Below are 20,969 nucleotides of genomic sequence, written 5' to 3' on the forward strand. Positions count from 1 at the left end.
AAGCTTTTCTCAGCATCTCCTCACAGTGAAGCAGTGAAAAGTCACCATTCTCACACGTGTGTTATAACGTCTTCAAAATCCTGAACCCATTTTCAGAACACATGAAATAGGAGTCCAGGGACACAGTTAAAGAACGTAGGAAAATGTAAGGTCAGGCAAAAATAACAGTACCTATTTTAATAAGACTAATTTACTTTCCAGATAACGATCTAACTTACCTGCCCATCAGTACCAATAGTACCTCCACAGTCGGTGAGGAGCTCAGACATGTCATAATAGTTTGTGAACTCCCACAGACATGCTTCAAGATTGAGGTTACGGTAGAATCGAAGGGTACTGGCAGAACGCAGTTTTGTGCTGTACTGATATGGAGATGTTTCTCCAATCACTTCAGGGTTCTTTGTTGCATCGTTTATGAAGCCATAACGGGTTGATATTTCATGATAGTCCAAAAGATTGGAGCATTTATGGTTACCAATTCGCGTGCCATCTGTGCTTAGGGTCAACTCAAAGTTGGACAGTGGCCTAGTTGAGATGACAGGGAGCATGCCTGTGAATTGGAAGAAGTCATTTACGATGTGGTTAAGGAGAGATAATTTCCGATGTCCAATCACATAATTGGCAACAACATGCACTAAAAGAAAAAAATATACATTTAAATATTTAGGCAAAATCCACACATGAATAAGAACCAAACAGCTAGATATATTGACTTGACGATAACTTCTAAAACCCTTAACCTTCATGAGCATCCAATCAACAATAATCGAAGGGTCTATATTTCAGAAGAGTCAGAATGCCAGCATTTTACTTTGTAAATTCAATTTCTATGCTGGCATTTTCCATTTGTGATTAGGTTCCTTTTAATGGTCAGGGGAACTGTGTGTCAGCTGAGGATAGCAAAGTCTTTCAACTGGTCTTTATTTGCAGACATGTTCCCCACCCCCCTTTGGTGATTCAATATCTGTATATATACGGTACCATAGTATATATAATATATACCACTGTCTCCTTGAGCTCCAATTCATGTTACTATCTGGTCATATTTCTCCAGAACAAACTACATTTCATAACTTCATCTGAGAATTTCCACTATATTAGTTGTTACATCCAAGTTTGAAAAAGGGAAGGCAAGCCATGTCAAAACAAAGACTGAGGTACATCTTCACCTTGGGAACATTTGATAACATACTGCAAGCCTTACCCTACACTGCTTATGGTTTGAGAATGTTCTTGCCCTCTCAGGTTTCTATGCCACAGTCCAAAATCTCTCATTAACCAAGGAAATATGACATTATTTTAAAAGCAATTTCATAAAAAATTATGCTACATAAAAAGCTTATCCCATAATAAAAAACATCATACTCATTCATCTCTGTATTAATGTTCTTCCTCCCTGTTCCTAAAGATACAGGAAGCCTCGATGTCTGATCTTTTCATTTTTGAAAACGCTAACACAGTGATACTGCCTCCTCCTCAATTACCATGATGTTGCTTTAGTCTTGCCCTTTTTCTGCTGAAGGCTGCTGGAAGTACAGAAGTTTAATAACCAGGACTTCAGACAAACAGAGATGTTCAGGTGCACTTACCATCCAGGTGAGGCATTGTTACTGTTAGCTTGATGAGGTTTGGCTGGTCGGAATCATCTGAGCCAGTGTAACGCAACTTTGCAGAGAACGGTTCAGCACCCACTGCTCCTGGCACACGTGGCTGGCAAAGCCCTGGAAACACATTAACCAACAGAACTGTCACGCTGCAATTACATAAACATACAAAGAAATCCCTTCATCAATAGCGTCACTATGTTGAGTTTCAGTTTAAAATTTAGTATATTAGGAAAGCTTTTATCTCCACATCATTTGTTTGATGCAATATTAGCTCCATTCATATAATACAAAGTCTGTTAGTCAGTGGTACATTATTTGTCAATTTCAAAGAGGAAGGACAACATAACTTTACTTTCCAATTTATACATATATATGCTGATGGAAAATAAAATGTTGCATTTTGAAATAGGCAAATTCTCTATACTCATATACTATACTATTGTTCCAGTGACTGGGACAAGGTGAAATTACAACAATGTGTGCCTAATATTTCTGCAGATATTCTCCAGTGCAGAATTAATAAAAAATAGTCCCTGTCACTATCAAACTACTAACGTTTTGGGCCAACATGGTGGAGATTGAAGGCCATGGCGTTTTAGATGTGCTCTTTGGGCTGCTGACCACATAGACTAACTTCACTACGAGCTTTGACTGTCTTTCACATTCCCTTCCAATGCATTTGGGGGAATGGGGCTGGCAGTGAGTACTCTGCAAGTAATAAGGCTCCTTCCTGCAGGCTTTCAATTACCTTCAGAGACAAGTAAAAAATAAAGGACTTACACTTATGTTCATGTGTTCTCAGTGGCCAAAAATACTTCACAGCCGCTTTACGTGTAGTGGCTATAGTAATGTGGCAAGTATTTCTGTATCGCAAACCCCATGTGATAATCCCACACTGATTGTGTTTAATTTTTTTATTAGCTGAGGGTTAGATATTGCCAAAGCCAGTAAGGAGAACACACTCAGTGGAGTGTGCGGATAGTGGACGAGGATAGGGTTAAATTTTGCCGTGGTGTTACATCTTTACCAATTGGATAACACTTAAAGAATTCACATTTCTGAGTAAGGGATAGAAGAAGCAATGAATGAATGCACTCAGGAAAAAGGGAGAGGGGATAACTTGTATAAACTTAGTGAAATGTTATTTTAAAAGAGGAAAACAAGAGTAAGTTGGCAAAACAATGTTGAAGCTGAATGTCTCTAGCCTCGGGCACTTACCTTCTTCCCTGCTGATTGTAACGATGGGACTAAGTAGTTCCAGCCCTGCAGCCCCACTAGCAGTGAATGCCCTGGCTGCACATTGCACCCTCGAGCCTGCATGGAAGTAGATGGAGTCCAAGGTAATCAGCTTGGTGCTGGTGAAGAACGTGTTTGAATCTACTTCACGCAGGGGGTTGGTGACTCCATCGACTCCACTCTGAGCACCGACAAGCCAGCGGTACTGCGTCAAAGTGTCATTGATATTCTCGGCTGAACAAATTGAGCCAGTTTTGTCATAGTCTGAGTATTTTGGATTGCAGGCCTGAGGAGGAAAAGAAAAGTTGGCACTATGATCCAATAACATCAAAAACTCTTGCACAGAGTGACGTGGAGCAGCGTCACTATGGTGCTTTCTAGCGGCCAAGCACTAGAATGCACAATTTTGGACAACCTGTCTATTGTGGACCAAGAAAGGCAGTTGCAGTAAGTCTTGGAAAAAAAAATTATAAATTGATGAAATCTGACTCCTGCTAGATGTTTTGTTGCTCACAGAAAATTTACTTTGTATAAGGTAATTAATGTATATTATTTACAATAATAATGATTGCCTACAAATTTAAAAACAATGATGAAAGAAATTGATCTGGACCAGAAACAGTAGGTAGGATTGTAATGCATGATTAACCGCCATTGACAAATTGCCCCCTGCCCCCTTCCTCTATTCCCCACTCTGACCTTTCTCTCCCTCTCACCTGCCCATTATATCCCCCTGGGCCCCTTCGTCCTTCTCTTTCTCCTGTGGTCCACTCTCCTCTCTTCTCAGATTCTTTCTTCTCCATCTCTTGGCCTTTCCCAACCAACTGGCTTCACCTATCACCTTCCAGCTGGTCTCCTTCTCCCACCCCCCACCTTTCTATTCTGGCATCCTCCCCCTTCCTTCTCACTCCTGATGAAGGATGTCGGCCTGAAAAGTCAACTATTTATTTATTTCCATAGGTGCTGCCTGACTTGCTGGGAGTTTCCCCAGCATTTTGTGCGTGTTGCCCCGGATTTCCAGCATCTGCAGACTTACTTGTGTTTGTGATTAATCTGTGGCTTTTTGACCTGGTGTAACAAGTGTTCAATGATGGTACACACAACAAAGAAAAATAAAGCCATTATCAAATCTCAACAAAGACAACATCAATCTCTCTTTCATTACTGGTCTAACAGCGATCTCTATAATAAGGAATTCTATCCAATATTCATGGGTCAATTAAATTCTCAGAAACTTACTACTTACTTCGAGCTTAATAACCACATTGCCAAGCTTTCAAACTAAGCCAACCATAGAAGGGAACGTCGACTCAGACCATGAGAGGCCTACGTCGGGCATTTTCATGCCTTACAAGGCGCAGATTGGAAGTCTGTGTGGGGGCGTCACTCCATGGACAGACACTAGAGCAATGTGTGATTAAGTGCCTTGCTCAAGGACACAAACAGGCTGTCACAGCTGAGGCTCGAGCTAGCGACCTTCTGATCACTAGATGAACGCCTTAACCATTTGGCCACATGCCCAACACAAATGACAATGACAATGGCAAACACACACTCTTTAATGAATTTCCCTCTCCTGCAGGTGAAGGAGATTCACAATTGCTGCCAGTAATTACAGACTGATGGAGCACAAGTTTGTGGCCTCCAGCTTAGCGACCAAAAGAAGAAGGTGCAGCCTTACTGGTGAAGATGCTCTGCAAGGTCCAGTAGTGTACAGAACAATAAAGAAGGTGCTTTGATGATTCTGCTTATACAGAATCATAGATTCATTGAACCACAGAGCTCAGAAACAGACCCTTCTCTGCCAGCCATCAGCTGCCCACCAAGCCTACATGAATCCCTGTATTCACAGCATTTGCCCCAGATTTTATCACTCACCTAACCACTAGGTGCAATTTATATTGGTCAATTAGCCTACCAACCTGCACGTCTGAGATATGGGAGGAAACAAGCCATGTAGTGACAGGAAGAACATACAAACTCTACACTGGCAGCACCAGAGGTCAGCATTGACCCTGCGTTACTGAAGTTGTAAGGCAGCTGCTCCACCTGGTGCGCTGTTGTGCTGCCCCTTTGCAACTGAGAATATATTCACCTTCTCACAGCTTTAAATTCCTGGGTGTCACTATCTCAGAACACCTGTCCTGGACCCATCATATGAATATTATTGTGAAGAAAGCATGACAGCACATCTACTTTCTCAGGAGTCCATGCAGGTTCGGCATGTCATAGTAAACCCTGGCAAACTTCTATACAGTAAATGTGTAGTGGAGAGTCCTGACAAAGGATTCCAGCCCAAAACATCGACCGATCATTTCCACGGATGCTGCTCGACCTGCTGAGTTCCTCCAGCGTGTTGTGAGTGTTGCTTTGACCCCAGCATCTGCATATTATTTTGTGTTGGAGAGTGTATTGACTGGCTGCATTACGGCTTGCTAGCGGAACACCTATGCCTTTGAGAGGAAAATCTTATAAAAGGTAGTGGATTCAGCCCAGTACATCACGGGTAAAACCCTCCCAACCATTGAACACATCTACATGGAATGTTGCTGTAGAAAGCAGCATCCATCATCAAAGATCTTCACCACACAGGCCACGCTCTTTTCTTGCTGCTGCCATCAGGTAGAAGGTACAAGTGCCTCATGCCCGTTACTAATTGTTACTTATATATATCTGCATTTGCATAGTTTGTCTGCAGAAAAAGAATCTCAGGGTTATATGTGGTGACATGTATGTACTCTGATAATAAATTTTTAATTTTACTTTGAACTTTACCTCACATATTAAACAATCCTTTCTGATTTACCTATTGCATACTCCAGGCCTAAATGTGATCCTCAGGCAGGATACACTCTGAAATGTTGACTATCACTTTGTCTCCACAGATGCATTTTGACCCAGGCCAGCAGGCTGTGTTTTGCACCAAATTTCAGTATCTAATATTTCTGAACATAGATCTTCAACTTTCTTCTTCCCTTCACCATGACTTAATTGTGCCTTTTTTGCTTTCAGATAGCCAAAAGTAGGCAGGTATTGGTGGTGAAACAATAAGAAAGACACACAAGATACTCCGATCTTATTTCAAGCAAGAATGGCCTGCAGGCAGGTCTAGAGTGGTTGAGGAGGAGTTTTCCAAGTACTACAGAGGAGTACATGGACAGGGAAAGCGACATGGAAGGAAGGCTCTAAGATGTACAAGGGTGATGAGTCAACAATTCTACAATTGTTGTCTTAACTCAACATAGACAACGAAATACTGTTTAATTTCTACAAAGTAGTTTTCCCTCAAAGCAGTTTTCCTTCTGTACAATTTCCAACAAACATAAATATTATAGATGGGGATTTTAATTGCAGTTCCAAGATGGCATCAGATGGATCAGTGTAGACAAATCTAACAGTGAAGACAAAAATCTTAAGCCTGGAGTCACCAAGTGCTTACTCTGTATACTATGGGTGTGAATGTACAAGGCTTGCATCACCCAACCTCTCCAGCAGTGTAATTCACACTGAAAATAACAGCCTATAACTTAAGGTTATAATTAAAAACAAATTTTCTTCCACTGCACCATAAGATCTGTGTTAAAGGGTTACCTTGCAGCAGTGCGGGCTTTAAACAACTCTTACCGTAACACAGATGACAGGGTAGCCTGTAGGTGGATAGGGAGCTTCTTTTGCTCTTGTGGTGTCATCATACATCAGGAGTGAGACAACCTGAGGAACAGCTGGGAAAGTGACATCAGCTATGCTGTCCATTTCTTCAATATATACAATAGCTTTGTTCACCTAAAAGAACAAAGGCGAAAACAGAAATACAGTTACCCAGCTATAATAAAAAACAAAACTTTGAATTAAATATGCTATCAGTTTATAGGTGATCAAAATTCATGCAGTGGAATTGTTTCCTTATATAAGTCATTGATTATTTTTGCAATCCATTAGAGTATTTGGTCAGACTAACAAGAACAAAAAAATAATAATCACAACAAAAATAAAATGGATATGTAAATCAAACAAAATAAGCAGGGGCAAGTTATCAAACATGATAGATCGGGTGCTGTATGCTGAAAGATCTTTCCTCCGCCAAGATGAAGAAAAAATGTAAGGTCTGGAAATGCCTGGATCAAGGTAGAGAATAGAAGGACATCATGGATGAAAATTAGAAAGGAATTAGGGAATAAAACTGGGGAAAGATTGGGATATAGGTTGAGGATGTGGTGATTGATGGCTGGGAGTAAGCACTGGAATCTCTCTAGGAAGCTGGACACTCTCAGGGGATAACTACAAGGGCCTGGCTCAGTCTTAGGCTGTAGAAGCAAGGGTTGGGTTTATTCTCATTGGGAATGAGCAATATGATGGGGCCATGGGGGATGAAGACTGGGCTCATGGGGAATGTAAGGGTCAATTCAATGATTAGATAAAGGTAAGGCTGAGATTAAAACCTAAGGGACCAGTGGTTTGGGGATGACAATAGTAGGGCTCACAATCAACCCATTGCAATATTTGGGCAGTGATTACAGCAGAGGGTTGGCTAAATGACAAAGGTTTTGTCTTGTCTTGTCCATACTGCACCAACCACCACCACTGGGCTATAAATATGCAGGAGCAATGTGTGTTCAAGTACCTTGCTCAAGGACACAACACGCTACCTCAGCTGAGGCTCAAACCGCAACCTTCAGATCACTAGTCCAACGCGTAACCACTTGGCCACGCACCAACACTGGTGATCAAGGGAATCAAGGGTTGAGTTGATAATTATGGAAGAGTGATCAATGACAGAGTTATGAAGGGTTATGAGAGTTAGTTTTGCAATTGATGGGGTAGGTTGTAGGTTGAAGGAGGTAAGGAGTGAAATGAACGCTTAGATGACCAAGTTGTGATGATGTCATAGCCATAGGTATCATTATCTGTCATCTGCTCAGCAGATCCCCCTTAGGCCTCATTGTAGCTGACCTTCTATGTTGTGAAGGTCTGCGTTGTACGAATGCACCATGCATCACACACAACTAAACATGACAGCTGTGGAGTCTGGACATATTTCACCCTATTGGATGACAATGCTCACATCTGGGAGCTTCAGAAGCACAGAGCACTTTGGTGGAAATTTTCAATCCAAGTAATAGGTTTCCAAAAGTTTCTGCCAAACCTTTTATGTAGGAATTCAATTGTGTAGAACACATAAAAATTGCAATACTGAAATCAATTTTATAGGTCAACATTAATTATTGATTTATGAAAGGTATTTACCTGGAAGCGAAGGACTATAAATGCATGGACAAAGTCATAGTGGACATAGGGTTAAAATGACAACATACCAACAACAGGATGCCAACACTTTCCAACTACAGTAATGTAAGAAAACATCACAAAATACTGCAGGGAGATTAATTTTGACAGAGAGATCACCTCTATAATGTCCAAATTATCACCTTCCTCTTTAATAACACAAATAAATCATTGCTCATGGAGTTCCAGACTGATACACCAGAATAGACCCATATACAGAAAGCATGGACTAAAAGTATTACCTGTACTTCTGCCACCATGTTCTCATCTGGCTTCAAGTGAACAGTAAAAGCTTCTCTCATTTCCCGCTCTCCATCGTATACAACTTCTATCTCTACTACATGTTCAGTCTCTCCTTCTTTAAACTCAAGATCTGAAATAAATACCTCAAAAAAGTCAGCTCCTTCACATTGGATTGGAGATACCATCCATTCTTCTGTCTGGTATTAGTCTGCACTAATCTATGTAAATAATGTTCCTGTCAGGTCTGACTGACTGTAAGCTCATTGTTCATGAATACTTTAATGAGTGGGAACATAGTTGAAATTCTTCTAACACTTCTAATTCTTCTAATTTTGGCCTCACAGTCAGAGAATTCAATTGGTGTTTATAAACCTGTAACTAATTTGGAATTTTACACAACAGGTGTTAGTGATGTTTACATAAAAGCAGAATGCTGGTGCTCTTGAAATTTAATTTTTAATGATATAAATGGGTGCTACACACTCAAATTAAGAATATTCTTCTTAGGCTGAATTCCACTGTGTGAGGGCTGGCAGTTCTGAAGGAAAATTTCAGCTGCCCTGCAGTTCAGGAAGTCTATATACGCTTGGATATATGTGGAAGGCCAACACCTTTTGAGCGTTTATTGAGGTACAGTAATCTAACTGTCTATTTCACTGCTGAACTCATCCTCAAGTCCAGTGATGGGGCAGCTTTATATCCAGGAGGGCTGGTGCAGGAATGGCAAACCAAATATTTAAAAGGGGTCATCGAGTGTTTGGTAAAAAGCGATAACCAGTTAGTGCTTATTTATTGTTCAATTTTTTAAAACTATTTGTTATTGCTTAGTGTGTTTTAATTACGTATATTTTAGGAAATAATAATTTTTTAAAACATTTTTATTATTTAAGTCTATCTTAATCACTCTTAAACATCCCTGATAAAGACATAGAAAATCTGTTGAAGCCCTTTGCAATCTCTAGCTGAAATTTGGGGAAGACAGTAAGATAAGTGCTTCTTGTTATGCCTCACTGGAAGCTTTGTGGCTTTCTGTTTGTGTTTGTATATCTGCAGGTGTTGGGGAGGTGGGGTGTGGAAGGGTGTGGTGCGGATGGGTCTAGATCATCTAGCCCCTATATCAGGAAAACGTGCGGTTGTGCAAAGACATCGGACAGCAAGTTGCAGAAGTAAACACAAAATAATCTGTAGGTGCTGGGATCAAAGCAACACTCACAGCACGCTGGAGGAACTCAGCAGGTCGGGCAGCATCAGTGGAAACGATGAGTTGACGTTTCGGGCCGGATCCCTTTGTCAGGACTGAACAAAGAAGGAGGGGGAAGGATTTGAAGAATGCTTCAAATTCTTCAAATCCTTCCCCCTCCTTCTTTGTTCAGTCCTGACAAAGCGTCCTGGCCCGAAACGTCGACTCATCGTTTCCACCGATGCTGCCCGACCTGCTGAGTTCCTCCAGCGTGCTGTGAGTGTTAAGATGGAGAAGTAGGCTGGGTCCACAATAATTGTGGAGAAGGGGGAAGAGGGGAAAACAGAGAACAGATTGGGTATCTTACAATCCATTTAAAACTGAAGTGAGCAGAAATTTCTTCACACAGGAAGTAGCTAACCTGTAGAATTTTCTACCATTGAAAGCAGTTGAAGCTAAATAACGAAATATGCTCAAGAAGGTGTTAGGCATTGCTTTTATGGCTAGAAGGATCAAGGGATATGGGCAGAAAGCTGGAATGAGGTACTAAATTAGATTGATTAACCATGATTATAGAGAATAATGAAGCAAGCTCTCAGGGCAAAATGGCCTATTATTGCTTCTATTTTCCCATATTTATCTGTTTCAAATCCAGTCTAGTAAACTATTTGTGTAATGTTTAAACTTTAAATGTTGTTATATGGTTATATGGTTACAAATGGACTCTCAGTGCAGATTGCAAGGTGATCAGGTAATTTATGTCTCTGACCTTCCGATAATGGATTGTAGTCTTCACCCGAAGTAGCTGATCCATCCTTGGTGTGAACTCGTACAATGGAAACCTTTGATGTATCACCCAGTCGCAGCACAGGGATTGTCACGATTGCCAGTTCCGCAGGCGTTTGAGGCTCTTGGATGCTGTACTTTGTTTCAGAAAACTTTATCCTTGGTTCTATTGAAAGTAAAGATGTGTATTGGTCACCAAATTTCTTTCAAAAATAGAGCTCGAATTCAATGCATCAGACACCTACTGTCTCCTTCATCCTTGATCTTGATGAGAGTTTCATTCTGTTCTCCCACTGATGCTCCAAATGGTGATTCACTATTGGCTGTGCCTAGTACCAACCGGAATTCCTCCTCCTCTTCATAGAGAGCATCGTCTACTAGAATTACGGTGCAGGGCTTTTCAGTCTCTCCTGGGTACCAAACATCACTAATTGAAATCCCAGGAAATAATTATGCCGTCACTTTGCAAATGACTGGTCAAAATCACAGCCTTGGCATTCTTAGACATACAGGTGGGCAAAAAGTGCAGTCAGAGGACAGCAAGTTAAGCAGGGCAGAAAACTGAAATGAACGATGAGTTCAATAAATAGGTCTACAAGAAGTTGAATACAAAGTGCTAAAATATATTTCACCACAGATTAAGTTAAAGATTGTAAGATTACAAAGTGGCAAGTTTTGCAAATTCTGAATTGCTAATAGTGTAAGTATGAATGCATTTGACAAGAATTTGAAGGAAATGAAAGGATGAGTTACATCATGCTGGACAAGGGCTGCCACCAGGAATGGCCTACACCTGCTTCTAGTTCTTATATAATACAAGGCCTTGGAACCACCAGCCACTTCAACTCAATTTGGCCCAATGTATTAGAAGAGCACAGCCTCAGGATGAGGTGCAGGCGACAACTGGGAACATTTTAAGCCAAGTGAAGTTCTCCAGCAAAGGAAAAATGTTGATAATTGGATTACTAACATCCATGAATCTGACCTGTGGGGTGACATACAATACATTACTGGCCCCAACTCATGAATTTTAGATCATGTGGCATGCACAGAGAAGGTGAACCATTTCCACATTTCTTAAAGGTAACCATCACTAGTTAGTTTCCTTCAAACGACAACATTCACTCAGCATCCAACCCCTGGTCACAATTTCACATCACCCCTGATTTGTGACCCAAGATCCCATTTCCCACTGAAATGTAATAACACTGAGCACAGAAAATCAATGACACCAAAGTCCAGCTACCAATCCGTAGCCTCAAATGTCTTTCTGAACCTTCACCCAACATTCCTCGGGTCTCCCCTTTGGAGTCCACTCTACCAATCCATGGCTACTCATTTCACTCTCCCTGTCTTCACAACTCTAGGCCAATGCACTGACAAAGGAGTCAGTTAAACCACTAAAGACTTCATTATCAAGTGGTTGCTTACAGTTTCTTGGTGGAATCAGGGGAACTGCCTCCCCTACGTGATGTTTCAGAAATCATGGCTACAGCTTTATCTCTCAGCTGACATTTGCCCTAGCACTCAATCCGTCTCATGTTTCTCTTCTGCCACCCCACCATATTGAAGGTGAAAGTTACGCTGGAGTCTATCTCCGAATGAATGGCTGATGCTCCTCAAATATTTCTCCTCCTCACCTGAGGGATAAAACAGGGCCTCTTGAGTAACTATCATCTGTTGCACAGTGTAAAGTGTGCATTGGAACACCAACTGCCCAAAGTTCAAAGTAAATTTATTACCAAAGTACATATATGTCACCATATACAATTCTGAGATTTATTTTCCACTGGGCATACTCAGTAAATCCAGACCATAATAGAATCAGTGGAAGATTATACCCAGCAGGGCAGAAAAACAACCAATGTGCAAAGACAGCAAACAGTGCAAATACATAACGTAACAAAAATACATAAATAAGCAATAAGTATAGAGAATGTAAGATGAAGAGTCCTTGAAAATAAGTCCATAAGTTGTGGGAACAGTTCAGTGATGGAGCAAGCGAAGTTGAATGAAGTTACCCCCATTGTTTCAAGGTGTATATTGTATGCTGAGGAACTCTCATCAACTTACACTGTTATTGTTGATTACTTACCAGGTAGGAAAGTAACTATAGAGTCATCTGTGTTTGGCCTTTCTACATAATCATTCATAACCTCAGCGGTTCCCTGGCGGGTGTAACAGTGCACAATGGACTTATAACTGATGTCACCACTACGGTACACAACAGCTGTGACACGGCCGGCCTTTTCATTTTGTATATACTGAGGTTGTTTGAATTGCACCTTGGGCACTAAAAGACACAAAAAGAGAAGCAGACACTTCCTTTAAAGTGTGAAGAATTGGATTATTCAAGTGAGAAAATCAGCAAGAAGACTGTCTTTTGATTCTGTGCCTCAGTACTTACAGTCAGATATTGAATCATTAATGGTGACCAATGTCCTGCTGGGCTCACCAAGCACAGCGTTCATTGGCATACGAAGCACAAGTTCAAAAGTTTCTGCTCCCTCGAGGACAGGTTGCCCTCGATCATCCAAAATGGTCACACGCAACGTCTGCATTGCGACACCTGGGGCAAAGTCCAAATTTCGGCTGATTCCAACGTAATCGTTTCCAGCTTGTGAAGAAAATGAAACAGATCAATTTGTTCACATGTAGTGAAACACAGATGCTGCTCACAAAGCCTTATATGAGAGGGGTATCTGCTAAATATAACCTGGCAAAATTGGTGGCACTCAGCTCTAAACAGACACGTTGAGGCAGCCTTTCTCAACCTTAAATTTGCCCTGAAGGAACCCTTGAAATAATTTTCAGATCTCAGCGAACCCCTGCATAAAAAGTATTTTATCTACAGCTCACAGTACATTAGTGTGATCAGTAAGTTGTAGTTATAATAATCTAAAAATAATTGTCAATGCTCTTTTGAGTAGAGAATGAATTTTTAACCAACCTTTCTTGAAAAAATAGGTGTCTAAGTTTGCTTACCTTTCCTGAAATTAAGCATTCTTTCTCTTTCGTAAATTTTATAAACTCATAAGGCAAACATAATAAGTTTCTGTTCAATAACTGGTTTAAGCCAAAATGGGACAATTTTTCTAAAGCTAAGCTCAGTAGATTTAATTTAAATAAAGTTTGTAAATGGATTTTAATTAAAAGCTTTGCTGTTTGTTTTGAGATTCCAACAGCTGTTTAGAATAATCAGCACTTTTACGTGTTGTACGGCGGTGATTTGTAGTTAAGTGTCCTTTCAATTTTGCTGGAGCCATTGCTGCATTTGTAAGTTGTTTGCCACAGACCAGGCACAATGGAATAAGGGTTAATAAAAAACAAAAAAGAACGGCAAAATAATTAACTAAATGAGAAAACTGCAAAAAATACGAACACTTCACAACACAATCCACTCTAACTGACGCAATCCACCTTTTGGAATGTTTACAACAATAGCAAAGCAGCAGGCCAGCAGCTAAGTTGTGGTGTGTCAAAATTTCTTCTTTAGAATGAAAATTTCCCTCCAATTTTTTGCTGCACCGGTAGACCGGTAGAGTTAGTTTGCTCCCATAAGTCAGTGGGCGGTGCATAAGGGGAAGTTGGGGGAGGTAATTCAGGAGGAGAGGCTGATGTCACAGCCTAAGTTGAGAGAATCCATTCAATACTCGGAAAATGCACTTCACGCTTCCCATCAGCCTACTGTCCTCTTCTCTGTGCAAAACAGCACTCACCACTTATCAGCCTACTGTCCTCCACTCTGTGCAATACAGCGCTCACCAATTATCAGCCTACTGTCCTCCACTCTGTGCAATAGAGTGCTCACCAATTACCGTCCTCCGCTCCGTGCAATACAGCGCTCACCAATTATCAGCCTACTGTCCTCTCCTCTGTGCAAAACAGCACTCACCAATATCAGCCTCCATCCTTCCATCCGTGCAATACAGCACCAATTATCAACAGCCTCCCCTAACTCACGTTGTTACGTACCCCGTAACTGGGTTGCCAAACCAGCAGAAATGGACCACTCAGTTGGAGTCTGGATTACTGGAACTAAGAAAGTTTTATTAAAGAAATAAGCAACACAGTACTCTAATAGTAAGGATATAAATGCAACAGGTTAGCACTGAATAAACATACATGTACACAGAACTAGGATAATAGGATCAATCAAGCTCTATCGCCATCTAGGGGTAAATGACCAGTTACAAGTGACGCAAAGTTCAGTTCAATTGAGTTCAGTTCAGTTCACAGTAATCACTGTTGTGCCGTTGGGGGCGGGGGGGGAGAGAGAGAGAACGAATGAATATTCAAATCGGATTCCAAACAGACCTTCAATATTCCTCGCAGTCAGCTTTCGGGTGAGCCCTTTGTAATGTCTTCTGAGGTCACCGACTGTGACGCTTCCGTTCCAGATACGATCGTTCTTCTGCAGTGAACCCAGCACCCAGGCAAGGGCGGACACACACACTAGGTTCCCACCGATCCGTACCTTTCCATCCTGTGCGTCTATGGCTGGTCCCACGACCAGACCTCTAAAATACTCCCACCAACTAGTGGGGGGGCACACCGCTTTCAGGGTCTCGTTACCTCGTGGAGTCATGTGTCTTAGCGAACCTGCCCCTTTTTATCCCTCTGCTGGGGTATCGCCTGTCCATCACACTTCAAACTGTTCAGGGTTCAAAAGGAGCCGGTCTTGACAATACCCAGACCGGTGTCTCCTTCCGTTAAACTCTCTCGTCTCTTCATTAACATTTGCAAATGCTGCTCCATTGTCTTACTTACCTCTCTCTCCTGAAGACAGGTGGCAGATCAACTGTTGATCCCACTGGTGCTAGCACAGGACACTTAACATCTTAGTCTATGTGTACTTTTGTAACCCTCTTTCGTCACACCCCTCTCCTTTAAGGACTTTTACCGGGGTAAAAATTATAAGCATGAATACATTATTAGATACACACAAATATACATCTTCATCAGCTAGTTGGCTAATACAGAGAATTTTAAGTTGTCAACACCTGGACAGACAGTCAGCAATCACACTTTCCGTTCCTTTTATATGTGTTATTTTAATAATCCTCTAAACCAGGCTTCAGCTTAGCAAACTTCATAGTGGCCAAAAACACTGATGAATTGTGATCAGTGTAACCTCTCATTGGGTTTCGTCCCGGACCACGATAACAAGGGTCCTCCCATTCCGACTTAGTTTTCTTTCGCGAGGGCTTAGTAGGAGGGGGAGGGTAGTACCCGCAAAGTTATTGCAAAACTTCCTACAGTACCCCACTATCTCCAAGAGCCTTCTGAGGGCCCTCTTGTCTGTCGGGGTTGGGATGTCAGAGATAGCCCGCACCTTAGCTTGCATCGCTGCCAGCTGCCCCTGTGTTACCACAATTCCCAGATAAGTGACCTTCGCATGGCCAAGCTCATTTTTTTCAAGGTTCACTATCAAGCTGGCTTCAGACAGCCGTATTATGTCGCCAATATACACTTCTGTGTTCTTTAGCCCTTTCGTCACTGAATTACTCATTCTATAGGGATGTTGCTCACTAGGCTGACCTAGTGTGACAAGCACCACCCAACGTCCCAGTTCTTTGCATCGCCTCGGGACAATCAAACACACGTGTGCGAGCCGTTTAATTAACTCTCCTAAAGGGTCACTTTGTTCGGGGATTAAGGGAGAGACCTTATCAGCAGAGCTGGCCAAAACAATAGCCTTCTCCCATCTGGTCGGTACCATGCTCATCTTTTCAAAATGGGTTTTCCCCTTATCAGGTGGCACCCTAGCTTCATTAATTTCTGCGCTAACACCAACTAGGTTTGTTAGCATATCAAAAGCCTGTGACCGTCTCAGTTCACGTCTGCAATAATCAATAACATCCTTCCTCCTGTGCAGCCAGAAAAACTCTCTCATGGCTCCGCCGACTGTTTCCTTCAGCACCTCAAAATGTCCACCGAGGGGTACCTTGTGGGCCAGGCTAAAAATCTCATCCCCATAACTCTTTTGCACCACCCCCCATTCCTCATCTGCGGTACTTGGTCTCCCTTCCTTCCTTAGCACCTCCCCCTTCACACTATAATTCACTGGCCCCCTTCCTAATTCTGTTCCACAGAGAGCTGTTTCCTCGTCTCGCTCCTGTGCCTGTATAAAGTCCTTCTTTTCTAATGATAAATCTACCTTAATTTCCCCACTTCCTCCTGTTTCATTACGCTCCTTCTTTTCACTTTCTACCCCCTCCTCGTACAAGGCTGGTAGAAACGTCTCAGCAGTGTCTCTGGACATACAGCGAGTCACTACGCAAACAGGATGAACCTGTGAGTCCATGGGTGGGGCCTCAATGCTGGCAGGCTGACCTGTCAATCTCACTGCCGAGAACACAATTCCCCCGGCGAGGTCATTACCGAGCAAGACTTCCACGCCTTTCATCGGTAATTCGGGCCTCACCCCATTCGTGACTAGTCCAGAGACCAAGTTGCCTTGTAGGTGTATCTGGTGCAAAGGCACTGCTTCAGTCCCTTGCCCAATGCCTTTGACCCTGACCTCCCCAGTCTGGGTCTCTGAACTAAACTCTAACACACTCTTCAATATCAATGACTGACACGCTCCCGTGTCTCTCCAGATCCGCACTGGAACTGGGTTTAACCCCTCCTTCACCGACACCAATCCGGCCGAGATAAATCACTTGCGCCCTTCCTGAACTTTGGCAGACCCTTCCTCTCATAGCGGTTCGTTTACCAGCTCGATACAGCCAGTCGAAATCGCCGTTTTTTCCTTTCTCCGTCTCCTTCTTTGGGGCAAAGCACCTGGATGCAAAGTGTCCGACTTTCCCACAATTATAACAGACGACCCCAGGAGACTTCCTACCAGACTGCTCCTGGTCTACCTTATCCTTCTCACTAGTCCCCGACTTACTTACTGACTTTTCCGGCGGACTCTCCCCGCCGTTCTGACTACCCTTCTGGTAGCCTTTACTCGAGGCAAAATTCGTTTTATGTGTCAACGCATACTCATCCGCTAACTTAGCAGTTGCGGCTAAAGTGCCTGCGTCTTTCTCATCTAGGTAGGGTCTCATACCGTCAGGGACACAACCTTTAAACTGCTCAACCAAGATCAGCTGTAGCAGTCTGTCATAATCCCCATCTACCCCCTTCGAGGCGCACCAACGCTCACAATATGTCTGCATCTCACGGGCAAACTCTAAATACATGCAGTCCCACTGCTTCCTCGCATTCCGGAACCTCTGCCGGTATGCCTCCGGGACCAACTCATAAATCCTGAGGATGGTCTCTTTCACCACCTCATACCTCTGGGCATCTTCCGCGGACAAAGCCAAGTAAGCTTGTTGGGCCTTTCCTTTAAGTACACTCTGAAGCAAAACAGCCCACTTATCCCTCGGCCAGTTCTGACTTGCAGAAACTTTTTCGAAATGGAGAAAGTACCGATCCACATCGGTATCGTCAAATGGGTGAACCAGCCTAACCTCCTGGGTCGCCCTGAACCCTCCACCTTGGTTCGGCATGGGCCCCTGCTCTGCCATCATCTTTAACCTCTCCAGCTCGAATTCCCTTTCCCTCTGTTTCTCTTCGTGTTCTAGCTGCGTACCCGGAACTCGTGCTCGAGTCTCAGTTTTTCAAGCTGCACCTGTACTGCGTCTCCACCAGGTTTTCCAATAGATATCACCTCCAGCTCCCCTTGGGGAAACACACCTTTAGATACATAGTGCTCTACGGTAGCTCTATGTACCTCCTCTCTCCTCATTGTCGACTTCCCCTTAACAAGATTCAACCGTTTGGCCACAGCTGCCAATTCCACTTTCCTGGCATCCTCTAATGCCTCCAAGGTCGGCGCCTTTAGAAATTCCTCAATCTCCATTTCTGCTGTTTGCCTTTTCTTTCTTTTGGGAATTTTAACCCAATCAATTTACCCCGTCCCAAATTTAGCGTTCAAAATCCCGGACGAGCCCCCACTTATGTTACGTACCCCGTAACTTGGTTGCCAAACCAGCAGAAATGGACCACTCAGTTGGAGTCTGGATTACTGGAACCTAGAAAGTTTTATTAAAGAAATAAGCAACACAGTACTTTAATAGTAAGGATATAAATGCAACAGGTTAGCAATGAATAAACACACATGTACACAGAACTAGGATAATAGGATCAATCAAGCTCTATTGCCATCTAGGGGTAAATGACCAGTTTCAAGTGACGCAAAGTTCAGTTCAATTGAGTTCAGTTCAGTTCACAGTAATCACTGTTGTGTCGTTGGGGGTGGGGGGGGGGGGAGAGAGAGAACGAATGAATATTCAAATCGGATTGCAACCAGACCTTCGATATTCCTTGCAATCAGCTTTCGGGCGAGCCCTTTGTAATGTCTTCTGAGGTCACCGACTGTGACCCCTCCATTCCAGATACGATCGTTCTTCTGCAGTGAACCCAGCACCCAGGCAAGGGCGGACACACACACCAGGTTCCTGCTGAACCATACCTTTCCACCCTGTGTGTCTATGGCTGGTCCCGCGACCAGACCTCCAAAATACTCCCACCAACTAGTGGGGGGGCACACCGCTTTCAGGGTCTCGTTACCTCATGGAGTCGTATGTCTTAGCGAACCTGCCCCTTTTTATCCCCCTGCTGGGGTATCGCCTGTCCATCACACTTCAAACAGTTCAGGGTTCAAAAGGAGCCAGTCTTGACAATACCCAGACCGGTGTCTCCTTCCGTTAACATCTCTTGCCTCTTCATTAACATTTGCAAATGCTGCTCCATTGTCTTACTTATCTCTCTCTCCTGAAGACAGGTGGCAGATCAACTGTTGATCCCAGGGTTCAAAAGGAGCCGGTCTTGACAATATTCAGACCGGTGTCTCCTTCCGTTAAACTCTCTCGTCTCTTCATTAACATTTCCAAATGCTGCTCCATTGTCTTACTTATCTCTCTCTCCTGAAGACAGGTGGCAGATCAACTGTTGATTCCACTGGTGCTAGCACAGGACAGTTAACATCTTAGTCTATGTGTACTTTTATAACCCTCTTTCGTCACAACGTCAAAAACAGAGAATAAGCATGGCCTATTACGCACTGTGATACTGTGCTGAGCCACCTCTAACAGGATTGCTTACAGAACTGCTCAGTCACTGCCACCAATGCAAGCGCTAAAAACGAGCCCAAAAAACTATGTTTTTTTTTTCAATCATGATCTCTTGCGGAACCCCTAGCAGCCTCTTACAAAACCCAGAGTTAAGGGATCAAGCCCCTCTCTGGGACTTTACTTTTCTAATGATAAACTTTCATGGTTAACACAATTGAGAAAAAGTGTGCAAGATTACGTTGAAAATCACTCATGGAAATGTAAACAACTCTCTTGTTAATCTTTCTTCTCTTTGATCCTCTTCATCTTGATTCCAAGTTCTCTAATCTGTTCTAATTCTGGCCTCTTGTACATCTTCAGTTTGCATAGCTCCAGTATCACCTTCTGTTGCCTGGACCCTAAGTTCTGGAATTTCCTTGAACTTATTGTTGCAAATGTACTTACATCTCCAGGTTTAGACTCCCCTACAAGTAGAAGCATCAAGCCAGATCATTCAGCCCCAAATGTCCAATGAATGTCCTTAGCCATCGCCACTACATGTGGAGGATTGATCTTGCCCATCTTTCTCTCCTGAAAGTCAAGCAGTGCGCCATAAAGAGGGTTCAGGTGATAGGTATTTGGTCCTGCCAGAAGTACCCTTAAAGTTTTTGAAGGAACAAAATCTGGTGGAAATGTCTTCTTCCTGATAATGTCAGGACTGTCCTTCAGGAATTCTGTTTCTGAGGTTCACTATAACTTACTTTCCAGTTTGTTTGGCTTGTTAATCCACACTGATAACTTTAACAATTCTCAAAGCTGTACCCTTAGTTCTCTCAGCTCTTCCATCCATATAGATTCTTACTTTACAAGGAATACATGGTATTGGTACTTCTGCTCTTTTAGATTGTGCCAACTTGCATTTATCTTAGAATGTATTTCTCATATACAGTACATGAGCATTCTGCTTGTTTATTAACAACGATTCCCCCAGTGGTTTCTAATTTTGTGTTCAATTTGCTGAATTACTGAACACTGGAAATGTAGATCACCATTCCAGTCTTCTATCAAACCCCAGTTAGAAGCAGAGGGGAAAGCAACCAAACATCATACTGTATTTTGTTCTGAATAATGCATGGTTTCACTTTGGTTAAAGATGAGTATTCTGGTTGCTGATGTTTGCTTGTTGTTGGAGTAACAACAGAAAGATTAACAAGAGAGTTGTTTACATTTCCATGAGTGATTTTCATTCCACAATTAACCTCCAATAGACAAACACGAGAAAATCTGCAGATGCTAGAAATTCAAAGCAACACACTCAAAATGCTGGAGTAACTCAGTAGACCAGGCAGCATCTATGGAAAACAGTAAATAGTCAATGTTTCAGGCCAAAAGTCTTCATCAGGACTGGAAAGGAAGGGGAGAACCGAGACTTCTCTTTTTCTTTCCTGTCCCGATGAAGGGTCTCGGCCCAAAACATTGATATTTACTCTTTTCTATAGATTCTGCCTGGCCTGCTGAGTTTCTCCAGCATTTTATGTGTGTTGCTTTTAACCTCTAATTGATCTTAATGGCCTTAGGCTATGAATT

General features: G+C 42.6%; 1 protein-coding gene across 1 annotated transcript in view; it reads right to left on the minus strand.

Moving 5' to 3' along the window:
• frem3 (Fras1 related extracellular matrix 3) overlaps positions 1-20,969 on the minus strand; it is a 163,686-nt gene that overhangs the window by 24,073 nt on the left and 118,644 nt on the right. The window contains exons 8-16 of the mRNA XM_072256992.1: positions 12,743-12,952; positions 12,431-12,628; positions 10,581-10,745; positions 10,319-10,501; positions 8,369-8,499; positions 6,468-6,626; positions 2,826-3,129; positions 1,590-1,721; positions 219-550 (exon numbers count right to left, since the gene is read on the minus strand). Of these exons, the coding sequence (XP_072113093.1) occupies positions 219-550; positions 1,590-1,721; positions 2,826-3,129; positions 6,468-6,626; positions 8,369-8,499; positions 10,319-10,501; positions 10,581-10,745; positions 12,431-12,628; positions 12,743-12,952 (1,814 nt within the window). The remainder of the gene's footprint in view (positions 1-218; positions 551-1,589; positions 1,722-2,825; positions 3,130-6,467; positions 6,627-8,368; positions 8,500-10,318; positions 10,502-10,580; positions 10,746-12,430; positions 12,629-12,742; positions 12,953-20,969) is intronic.

The sequence above is a fragment of the Mobula birostris genome, chromosome 4 (genome assembly GCF_030028105.1).
Source record: "Mobula birostris isolate sMobBir1 chromosome 4, sMobBir1.hap1, whole genome shotgun sequence".
Taxonomy (NCBI): Eukaryota; Metazoa; Chordata; class Chondrichthyes; order Myliobatiformes; family Myliobatidae; genus Mobula; species Mobula birostris.